The sequence below is a fragment of the Necator americanus genome, chromosome III (assembly GCF_031761385.1).
Source record: "Necator americanus strain Aroian chromosome III, whole genome shotgun sequence".
NCBI classification, from domain to species: Eukaryota; Metazoa; Nematoda; class Chromadorea; order Rhabditida; family Ancylostomatidae; genus Necator; species Necator americanus.
The window spans coordinates 40,800,306-40,811,544 of NC_087373.1; the positions used below are offsets into that span (position 1 = coordinate 40,800,306).

At 40.4% G+C, this 11,239-nt stretch overlaps 2 protein-coding genes across 4 annotated transcripts; one reads left to right on the forward strand and one right to left on the reverse strand.

The window, feature by feature from the left end:
• Positions 1-6,018: 6,018 nt before the first annotated feature.
• Positions 6,019-7,093, forward strand: RB195_012473 (uncharacterized protein; the record flags this gene model as incomplete). Of its 2 annotated transcripts, XM_064194340.1 has the most annotated exons (5): positions 6,019-6,053; positions 6,335-6,416; positions 6,679-6,744; positions 6,814-6,881; positions 6,940-7,093. In XM_064194340.1, 5 exons carry the CDS (start codon positions 6,019-6,021, stop codon positions 7,091-7,093), a joined length of 405 nt encoding a protein of 134 aa, XP_064051922.1. The 2 variants fall into 2 exon arrangements, with proteins under 2 accessions (XP_064051922.1, XP_064051923.1); XM_064194339.1 differs by lacking the exons at positions 6,814-6,881; positions 6,940-7,093 and having other exon boundaries at positions 6,679-6,771.
• Positions 7,094-7,303: 210 nt separating this feature from the next.
• On the reverse strand, positions 7,304-11,194 carry RB195_012474 (uncharacterized protein; the record flags this gene model as incomplete). 2 transcript variants are annotated; one of them, XM_064194341.1, is made up of 9 exons in its annotated part: positions 7,304-7,549; positions 8,609-8,688; positions 8,751-8,858; positions 9,102-9,262; positions 9,864-9,933; positions 9,999-10,138; positions 10,298-10,377; positions 11,006-11,078; positions 11,136-11,194. In XM_064194341.1, the coding sequence occupies 9 exons, from the start codon at positions 11,192-11,194 to the stop codon at positions 7,304-7,306; spliced, it is 1,017 nt and encodes a 338-aa protein (XP_064051924.1). The 2 variants fall into 2 exon arrangements, with proteins under 2 accessions (XP_064051924.1, XP_013296058.2); XM_013440604.2 differs by lacking the exons at positions 9,864-9,933; positions 9,999-10,138.
• Positions 11,195-11,239: the final 45 nt, after the last annotated feature.

The window sequence follows — 11,239 nt, forward strand, 5'->3', positions numbered from 1 at the left end:
TCCGCAATAGCACGATAAAATAAGTGTGTGAATAAGACGAAAACTAAAATGAAGACGAATGACTACAAAAGTAACGCCAAAATATGATAATTAGAGAACCAAGTGCTCAATCAATTTATTTATGTCATTCACAACAGCAACGATAAGAAGAAGCGGCACTGATCGAGACATTTATCCCTACAGCATAGTGTCGTTTTCTTCTTCTCCCCGTCTTCACTGCAATAAATTCAGCCTTTTCATAGTGTGGAATAAATTGTATGTGCTTCTCTTTTCTTTCCATGTTACTCTTTACTCGCAGATTACGCAAATTATTGCCAAAATAATTATGGAATTGCATGTTTTCTACGGATTTAAACAGCAATTTCCACTACAGTTCTCGACAACTCTACTCCTTAAACCAGATTGAGGGCATGTATTCTGATTCTATACTATTACATCATAACGTACACAATGAAATTTCTGGCAATATTCTCAAGTGAATCAAATTCAAGGTACTCATATATGCTTGTAATTAGAAATATGAAATCTTCAGAAGCTCAACCTAACTGTATTCTCCCATTTCCCATACTTTGTTGCTCGTAATTTCTTGCGGATGTTACACTGCAAAAACAACTCACAGGAACTGATTATCTCAAGGTTTAGTAAGAATTACTGCAATGTTGTCTTGATTTGTGACTATCGTGGACTTGCCATGTTAGTTATCATGTGGGTGAGTCAAAGGCATCACTCCACGGATCTGAAGTGGTACGGATTTCAGGTGAAGTATTCATACATGGGATAGAAGATTATGGAGAGGAGGGTGATTCCGTCCATTTCTTTCTAATTGCCGAAAAAAACGGCCCGGAAGATACGGCTTCGGGCGTTCTGGCGCACTATTTTCTACAAGGAGAGATTGGAGCGCGCCAGCCCTGTGCTCGCACCGTATCTTCCGGGCCGTTTTTTACGGCAATTAGGAAGAAATAGACGGAATCATCCCCCTCTCCATAATCTACTATCCCGTATACGAACACTCCACCTGAAATCTGCATCACCTCAGATTCTTGGGGTGATGCCTTTAACCTTGTGTTTCAAAGAAATATCCAAGAAAGTTCTTGCTGTCACAACCTCAAACCAAGGTGTACTTGTTGATCCGACGATAGGTGGCTACTAGTACCAATAAGTTTAGTGAGGAACACGAAGACCGTTAACAACAAATAGCTGACATCTAACAAAAAACACTGCGTGCCGAAATAAAGATTCGAGGCAACATTTCGTAAGTGAGACTAAATTGAATAAAGAAATTACAGCACTGGATCTGCGAAGTTTAGTCGATTAGGAGTTTGCTGTGTCATGATTCACAGAGTTAGTATTGTTACTCTACCAAGGGTGAAACCGTACTAAAAGCGAACACTGACGACTCCATTGAATAATTCTCCAGTAATCTTTCATCCAGAAACAAGTCCTTCCATACTCTAGGATTCCTGCTTCAGCGAAGTACTGTCCACATCACGCATTCTATTCTCGTACACGTAAGACCACACAAAGATCGATATCCATATTCTGCACTGTTCCTGCCATCGAATTTTGAAAGAACATAGAACCGCTTGCTTACAAATTACTAGTGCATCTTCACCGCCAGTGCTTCGTACTCTATATGTATTGGACATGAATAAGAAATAGGTAGAAGCAACAAATTAGCTGCTAAGCCGTGCCTCATCAGGAAGAGGAGTGCTGCACAAAGAGAGCAAACAAGAAAGAAATCACTGTAAATTCGCCTTCACGCAAAACAGTGTTTTTTTTCAAAATGCTATTATTACTTGAAGCTGAGTTCTATGTTAGACTGGTTGTATGTTGAGTGAGTTCTCAATTATGATTCGACGATTCCGCATTTCGCTGACTGCAAAAATGTCGCTATAAATTCGCCATCAGTATGATTCATCCAAATTCCAACTAATGTGCAATGCCGTGCTCAACTGTCAAAAATAATACCCCTCTTCATCGACAGAAGAGAGCAAAAAACCTTGTATATCTGCAACTGCTTGATTACACGAACAAGTTGTTTTTTTTGTTTAAATAAATATTGCCTGCGTTTTCAAAGACTTCTTTAGAACTGCTATTTGAGGAACAATTGATAGTCAAAAACAAACCGCTAGTGAAAAATCTTACTGTGATTTAAAACCGCATATTCACCTATATCACCTATTTGCACATTTTTTGCTGTTGTAGTACATTGAATACATGACAATTACTATCGCGTTCCGATGCGACGGAGCACTAAGAAGCAAAATAATAAGCTTTCACATAAAAAAAAATAATTATAATTCCACAAGTAGTCCTAAGGGATCGTTGTTGTAAGAGAAAAAAATTAAAGCAAAATGTTCCCCTGTTCATACAGTAGTATCATGCTCATCGAATAATCTCCTTGTTTACTAGTGCACGTAACCCATATCTTCCCATGCTTCTGTCCATTTTTCATTAACATTTAGTTCAGTGACTGGGCGTTATAGAGACTTAAACTTATCTCTTAATTTCAAAACATGAAGTTTTCTAATCTATTTCTCCTTCCAGATCATATTTGAACGACCAGAAATTTTAGCCAAAATTGGCTGCGCTTATTTATATCTGCTGTCACTCTAACGCTTAAATCAAATATGAAAACTACCAGAATTTCCACAGGTAGTTTTCAAGAGCGTATCAGTTAAACCAAAATAGTACAGATTTCTGGATGCTTCTACAATGTGAAATTTTTGAAATGTACTCATTTCATTTCAAAAATTTCACATTGTAGAAGCATTTCCATGGCTCTTCATAAATTCTAGAACGTCTATTGAATAAATCTATTTTACACATCTTTTAAATCATCTTACTAGCATAAGAAATTCGAAACATTAGAATATATATATATATATATATATATATATATATATATATATATATATATATATATATATATATATATATATATATGAAGTAGAAAGGCCTATCAAAGCTGCTTTCCCCAAAATTGCAAGTATGGATTGTGTTCCTGCTGTGAAAATAGCGAAAAAAATCAGATTAGTAGTCATCGAAAGATTTCTTTTTATGTAAAAAAAAGAGAAAAAATGGAGAGAGAAAAAATTTCGTCCTAACTAGCAAGTCAACGTACTTGGTTAAGTACATTAGAAGAAGAAAGCTTATTTTACACACAGAAGACTCGTGCTTTGAACGAACTTTTGAAAGAAAATTATGTGTTTGAAGTTACGTTTTAATCAGAAAATAGCCGCAAATTGGAATAAACCGTAGATAGCACAAAAAAAGAAACATTAATGCAGTCACAGTTTCACGTCCATTAGCGCCCAAACGTTTAACAACACATAGGAAACTATACAACTATCAAATAATTGCAGTCATAGGTGCGACAGAGAGGAACCGGACACTTTTCACTTTTCAGGTGAAAGTGGTCTATCTCGTAAAGTGATTAGAATCCCTTCGCAACTGTCCAAAAGTGAAGGGGTTCCATTCGCCAACCATTTCAACAAAAGTGAAGGGTGCGGAAGCACCGGTTCCGGCTATCGTATGTAGGATTGCAGTAGTCATGTAAAATGTCGAGACTCGATGAAGCTTTCCAATCGATAAATGGCAAGCGGAAAGTTTTTGCATGTACCATCAGGCCTAACACCATGTATATATGAAAAACCACAAACACACAAAGAAGTTAGTACGTGCAGGCAAGCAAGAAGTTTTTTTCCCTAGCCGAGCTTATAAACAATACATCTAAACTGTTCCTACGTGGAACATTTTGAATAAATACAGTGAAGTGACAGGGAACTACAAAATACATGCAAATTCATGGTTATAACAAATTCGCAGTGAGGAGCCGATTCGTGGCCATGTTCGCCGCACCGGCTCATCTGCAGCCACTAATTCTCTAAGGTGCTGCATAAATTAACGATGAAAGAGGTGTTTACGAGGTAGTGCAGGCAAAACTGCATTTTTTAGCAGCCTTTGGAGGGAATCGATATGATCGCTGACCCGTAAGAACTGACGGGACGACTCACCATCATGCTTGCTCCCCAATGTTACGCCCCACATAAGTGTGTGTTTAAAACGAAAGGAGACGTCACCAAGTCCACAAAACTGGCCTCTAGAAGTTAAAGTGAAAACCCCGATGTGAGACTGTATATGCAGCATTTCAGCCCTAAGTGAGAAATCGCAAGACGAAGAAATCTTCACGAAGACATGTACCACATAAGGGATAGAAGAGCTTTACTTTAGATTAGCAGACTTCCTTCTTAAATTCTATATCAAATAATCAAAACAGCAGTAGATGGGAACACAAAAAGACAACGACCGGTGAAAGCACAAACCCACATGCTCAAGTGCGCATCTGCCATACGCAATTGTGCGTGCTAAGGATGCACTACTTGATAGGAACAGTAACCAAAAACTAAGAATCACTGTTTCTTGCGAAAAAGAGTGGTACTGTGGAAAGTATGCAGGAACAATGTCTACATTGGGTGGGAATTGGATTTGAATCAAATAGAGTAAGGGAAGTTCCAATTGTCGTAACATATCTGATTTGTGCCGTAGAAAGGATGGATCCTACAAGTTCGCTATTCTCAGTTCCTGGACAACCGAGCCCAAACAGTCCTGGGTAAGTCATTAAAGAGGTAGTTACTCCTTTGAAAAGCAGATATCGCGGAACGGCACACCTTTCGAAAAATCTAATGATTAGAACTGATGATCTATGTTAGCAGGAGATGGAGGAGACGATAAAGGCGGTCACTGAAGACTGCCGCTTATGCTTCCGATTATTTGGCTTCATTTCGTCTGCCGCAGTTAATGTGTAGCAGTGGTGCGCTGTGGAACGTATGTCACGACGATAGAGGAAATATCCTTCGGCATGTCTACGTTTGTCATACCGATTTGTTAGAAACGTTAGTCCGGAGGCTGTCGTACAATGACTGTGATGACGCGTTCGTATCGTGATAATGCAATGGAATAAGGCATGTTTAGTTATCTGGTAAAATGTTGTTCGGGGGCTGGTGGGCACTCAGTTCCGCCTTTATTTCTCAAAATGAACAATCAAATCAGTCGGGGACCCAAGGCCTACGCATTAGTCTTAGAGGATCTATGATAAAGGACAAAACGATAAAGTCACTGGCGTATCAATCCACTTGAGATGCGCCAACGCGTTTTACTGGAATTCGTAATCGTTGAAGTTTTGGAATGTTGTGTGTTTGCCTATACAATGACTCGCGGGTGCCAGCCGATGATCAAGTCAGTGTTTTTATCCTCCCAGACAAGTCTGGTACCAATTTATCGACCCTGAAAGGGTGAAAAGGTTGGTTTGCACTAAGGCAGTTTCGAACCCTCGACCGTGTAGCTACAACGGACCTCTAACCGACTGCTCCACACCCGCCCCGAGGATCTATGATATGTAAGCTAATGTTACTAAGAGAAAAAAGTAAGGCATCACCCCACGAATCTGGCGTGGTATGGATTTTCGATGGAGTATACGTATATCGGGTCGTAGGTTATGAATGCAAGGGTGGTTCCGCTCATCTCTCCTTGCATCACTCTAAACAGCCGGCTTCGGAATGCGGTTCCTTACGAGGTCCTCTATCGCAACGCGCCACCCCTGCTCCCCGCTCCCGCTTGCGATTCGTCGAATGAAATGAATTGCCTATCGGGGCGTCAGAATGGATGTTCGACGAATCGCAGGCGGAAGCGGGGCGCAAGGGTAGCGCGTTGCAATAGAGAACGTCGTAAGGAACAGCATTCCGAAGCCGGCTGTTTACAATGATGCAAGGAGAGATGAGCGGAACCACCCCTGCATTCATAATCTACGATCCGATATAGGTATATATCATCGAAAATCCATACCACGCCAGATTCGTGGGGAGATGCCTTTAAAGATTTTTGTCCTCTCGGAGCGATTTTCGCGCTTTAAACTGCAGTTCGATTACAGCACATGAAATCGTTCTAATCACCTGAAACTCAACGACTGCAAGCACCTTTTCTTTCGGATGGACACAAAGGTTCAAGTAGATCGAAAACATGCTGCCAGAATTTTCTTCAGTTATTATTTATGGGTGAGACATCGTTATTCATTCTATCTAAATATCAGCGCGAAAAAGAGAGTAATGATCTGAAGTCAGCCAAAGTACAGGCTGTTATCAGTGTTTTACTTAATCAGAGCACTGAGCTATGATTTTCTCCATTTACTCCTTTTGCGAGGTAAAAATCTGTCTTTTCGTTCCTTGATAACTTATTAGTATTACGTAGTATTGCTAAAACGGCTTCAGCACAAACCAGAAAAGAGATTACTTAAGAGCGTCGCAAAAATATAAACACATGCAATTTCAACTTTCAGATTCACGTCTGATAAAATATCTGTTTATTATTTGCTTATTCAACATGATAAAGAAAAGCAACAAGTGAGACGAAGTAACAAGGTGACAAACTCTACGAAAGTTCACGAATTTATACCATGTCAGGGAGATCCAATAGTCAGTCAAGAAACCTACATTGGCCCTTCTTAACCTATAACCCTCCATACTTGCTCCGTGCTGAGCAAATTTTCTGACACAATAATCAATGTGACTGAACAAACTAGCAGATTTTTGAGAAACACCCGTGAGAAAGAACACCTACTTTCGGATTTATTCTTCTATGCACGCGCTTTTTTTGGTCCTCTCAGGTTTTTTTTTTCATTAGCGAAAGGACGATGATAAACTACTCGGACAATCAAAGATATTCTCGAAACTTCCGCAGGCTTATTCGGTAGAGTTGTACATAGAGAACAATTAAGAAAATATTTTCGTTCAAAGTGTTGATAAGAATTCTTCTTAGATGAACAGAGTGTTTCAAAGAGCAGCAAACAAGAGATGGGACTGCAGCATTTACAGCGTGGCGTACAGGTAGAACTGTAGAACTTCAGAGAGCATGACGTTTAATGTAAATCTTTTTTTTCGATAGGTTAAGTATAATATGGTCAAAACGACTTCAATCTCGGTGCAGTTGCGTAAGTGGCTGCGTCAGAAGAGGAAGCGGAGCTATCGGTTGGGATTGGGGCCCCAGTGACTCCACACTTCACCCAATCCGTATGGAATTTGTTAAGGTTGCACCTTGATTGTATTCGCTCGCTCCACTCGCCGCTCCGAACTCAGCCGCTTACGTAACTGTGCCGAGTTTCAGGTGTTCAGGTTTCGACTCGAGTACAGCGAGGTTTCAAGAGCGCAAAAGTCAAAAGTTAACAGTTTTAAACAGTTAACCGAGGCTATGAAAAATTGAATGTTTCCATCTCAAAAATCATCAGAGCGCATCGAATGGTTTAAATAGATCAGGAGTCCTCGATAAGACAATTTTCAGCGGGATAGTCCCAATAATGACGATAGTATGGAAAAGGATTTGTGAACATTTCAGGAGGATACACGACGTCTACAAGGAACAGGCCTTGGGGCGGAGCGATTGGTATTCGAATATCGTAGAAATTCGTGCTGATGGGATTCTTGAGCAACCATCGGATCGTTTCCATTGGAAGGCGGTCATAACCTCGAAACACAATACACGACATCATGCGGCGAATCTAGAAAATGTAGCTAATCAGCGGGAATCTTTCGTGAGCACCGCGCAACAACCCTCACAGAACCACTCAATTCGCTGAATACGCTATTGAAATAGTTTTGCATACAAGGACAAATTCATCCTATCAAATAACACCATTGAAGAGCAATGCGAGTCGGAGTTTTTCATGCGGCAATTATAGGCGGCCTCTGAAGTTTTCTTTCCTATCAGGACTTTGGTTTGACAAAAAAAAAACGAGGGGAAACAGATAAAAACGTGGAGCTGTTAAGAGATATAAAAACAGTTCGTATGCATTTGTAGGCTTACGTAGCCTAAACAAAGTCCTTTTTTTGTTAATCCTTTGTTTTGTTTCTAGAGTGCCTCTAAGATTTGCGCTAGCAGAGATTCAATTCCTGTTCCATTTTTTTTTGTAATTGTGCACGCTTACCATTCTTCGTAGTCATAATACCAGACATTTTTTTCGCTAATTCAGTGTTTTCTCCTAATTCCAAAGAATCTCCTTATAGATGCCAATTCGCCGGGATTGAAAAACAGGACAGAAATTGAATCACTGCAAACTAAAATCATAATCTAATCTCGAAGAAACGATTGGAAAGAGATTTGTTAAGACTATCTAAGCCCGCTTATAGATTATTTTACGAGAAAAAATAGTGAAATACCACGAAAAACAAAAAAGAAGGTGCGACTTTGTGTGAGTATTGCAGAGGGAGCTCCGCGCACGCCTGGAACAGCAGGATTGGGTAGCTGACTTCACTTGCCCAGGTTATGCGACACTCTGTCTGCTTAGAGCATGCTTCGAGTAGAGGGAAAACTATGTGCATCACGCGGATGAGGTGCTTTACAGCAAGCGCGGCGCGGTTGCCCAGACCAATAGAAGCACCTACTTAACTACAATTAGCAAAATATAGGGGGAGGGACATTGAATCCTCATACTTCTCAAACTATTGATGTTGCGACAATGCAAAACTTTTCTTTCTTTTGCTAGATTTACCGCATACTGAGACACTCCGTCTTCGAATACAAAACAAGATTGCGTCAGATATGAAGTTATAGAGATTACCTGCTCTCGTACAAAAGACCTCGCCACAATCGTAACATTGTAATAATCGTAGATGCTGTTCTCGACTGAATATGGCGCCCCTTAATTTTACTCTTGATCTATGAATCGACTAAAGTATTCCTTCTCGGATGGCACACCTAACCTTTAGAAAGTTGACAGAGTAGGATTTTCTTGACGGCGCTTGGTTGATGCAGCTCTTTTCGTTTCTCTCGAGCTGTGTGCTTAAAGAATGATCCCATCACTTGCTCCCCTGGAATAAACTCAGCATATACATAGTAAGGAATAACTATCTGTGAACAGTCTGGTAAAAACGACATGAAGCACAGTGCAGTTGCGTCGTTTTGACTAGACAATTCAAAGACAATTATTTCAGGAAATAGGGTATGTTTTAAAAAATGTTCTTTGACCAGTGATGTAAGAATATAAAGTGTTTCCCACTTTGCAATCCTCTTTTTCTTTAAGGATCGGTAAAATCTCCCTGTAAACGACTCACCTATGAACAGGCTGCACGCATCCAATGCCTTTTCCGGCGAAAATCCTGGAGGAAGCCTCCACGCATAGTCCTTCTCGGAGAAGCATGCGGTTGTGGGGTGTTCCTGCACTGAGTCCCACCGTTCCCAGTCTCGAACTACTGCTAATCGGTACGTGTACTTCCTAAGCATTTTTTTGTTCTTTTGGTCTGCTTCATAGAGAAACTACCCAAAACGAACCGCTATAGTTATTATAGTTGGGTCAAAACGACATGAATCACGAATGTAGTTGCAGTGCATTTACATACGCGATCGAAACGGCTAAGTGGAGGAAGCTGTTGGAAGTAAGGTGGGACCGCCGCAAACTGCAGCGATGGGTGGTACCAACAAAGAGGTTTACCACGCTCCACAGAAGCGCTTCGAGAAAACCCGCGTGGGCAGTTCCGTACGTGCTTCATGTCGCTTTGACCTTGCTCTACAATTCAAGTTTTTCTGCAGGCAATATCCTAGAAATATGAGCGAGAACTTCTTTGCGATAACTTTCGTAACATACAGAAAAGGACGTATGGTTGCATGGGATTTTCTCAGATCAGGCCCATTGGTAACACAATTTCATTCCCATATAAGTAACACTTTTGTCAAAAATGCACAACGAGCCATGTTCGAGACGTTTTAAATAAACTTGAGCTTAGTCTACATATCTCACTTTAAGCACAAATATTTTTTTTACTACAGTTCATTTCAAATACAGTTAAGCTAACGAGCAGACAGATATGCAAACAAACCTGTACGCAACGTGCCTCCTGATGCAAAACCCTGGTGAAACGCTATGCAGATCCAACACTTTCATGGCACCTTAATGTTGGAACAATCACCGCATTCACAAAGCAAAGCTACAATTAGAGAAAAGATTTATAGACCCGGAGCAAATCCTTCAATGCAGGAGTTCCATTTTCTGAGCTGCGATTCCTTATTCTCAGGCGTCGAGTCCAAAGATACATATTCCAACGGAACTTGACAGATGAGAGCATTTCTCAGTGCATGCACGCCGGCATCTGTTCTGTGCAGTACTATTAAAATAGAAAGAGAATTGTCAATTAATTATGAAAGAAGATGTCTGATCGAGCCCACAAACTGAGGAAACACTGGATCAAATCGATAACTTTGCAACGTATAATAATACCACGAAAACAAACCTTATAATTTACAAAGTGCAAACCTGCTACTAGGGGACAACTTCAGGGATTCACGAAGAGGATTAGCGATACGTTTTGTTCCAAATAGCGAATCACATATGGTCTGGAAAAAAAAAATCACGTCCTAACATTCAAGGAAATGAATGAAATGGAATGGTTCTTTACAAAGGCCTATCAAGATAATCAAAGGCCGCAAGTCCACTTTGAATGGAATGTGGGAGGTGACAGAGTTTCACCTATTCCCACTACTATTAATATTCGTGTATTATTACAAATCTTATGATGTTATTCTATCATTATTGCAGAAGTGGAATCACAGTGACATTCTGTTCACTTCAATAGACGTTCCCGTTCAAATGCTACCGTTTCCTGAAACTAATGGTAGTTATACAAAACATTAAGTACTTCTGTTCACAAGCTACTCTCGCTTGAACCCAAAGAAGATCCACGCCGCCCTGCGTGTAATAAGAAATGAAGAGTAGTTAGAATAATAAGACTAACTGATACATGAATTCCCAACCGCGAAAATTCTCGAAAACAAAAATCGACCGAGGACCAAATGGAATTCCAGATAAAGAGGTGTCCGTTGCATTGGAAATAAGATATTTAAAATTCTCTGATTGGTGCAGAGGTGTTTACTAGTTACAGCAAGTAAGATTCATGAGACTAATCTTTCGATAAGATTTCGATAAGAAACAGGTGAGTATGTGTCGCATCAAATTCTAGCCCACCTGATACAACATATCAACCACTCCAAAACCTGTGCCACCAGTCGCCATTTCCGGGAATCGTGAGCCATCGTAGCTGAATTAAGATAAGCTGATACCAAGCGAACAGGGTAATAACACACATCCACACTACCTTATCCGCAGAAGATAACGTCGAACAGGTGCAATAGTGACAGCTGAACCAAACCCCATTGACACCTAGAAGACAATTTAACACAGAATTGAGAGAGCACACTA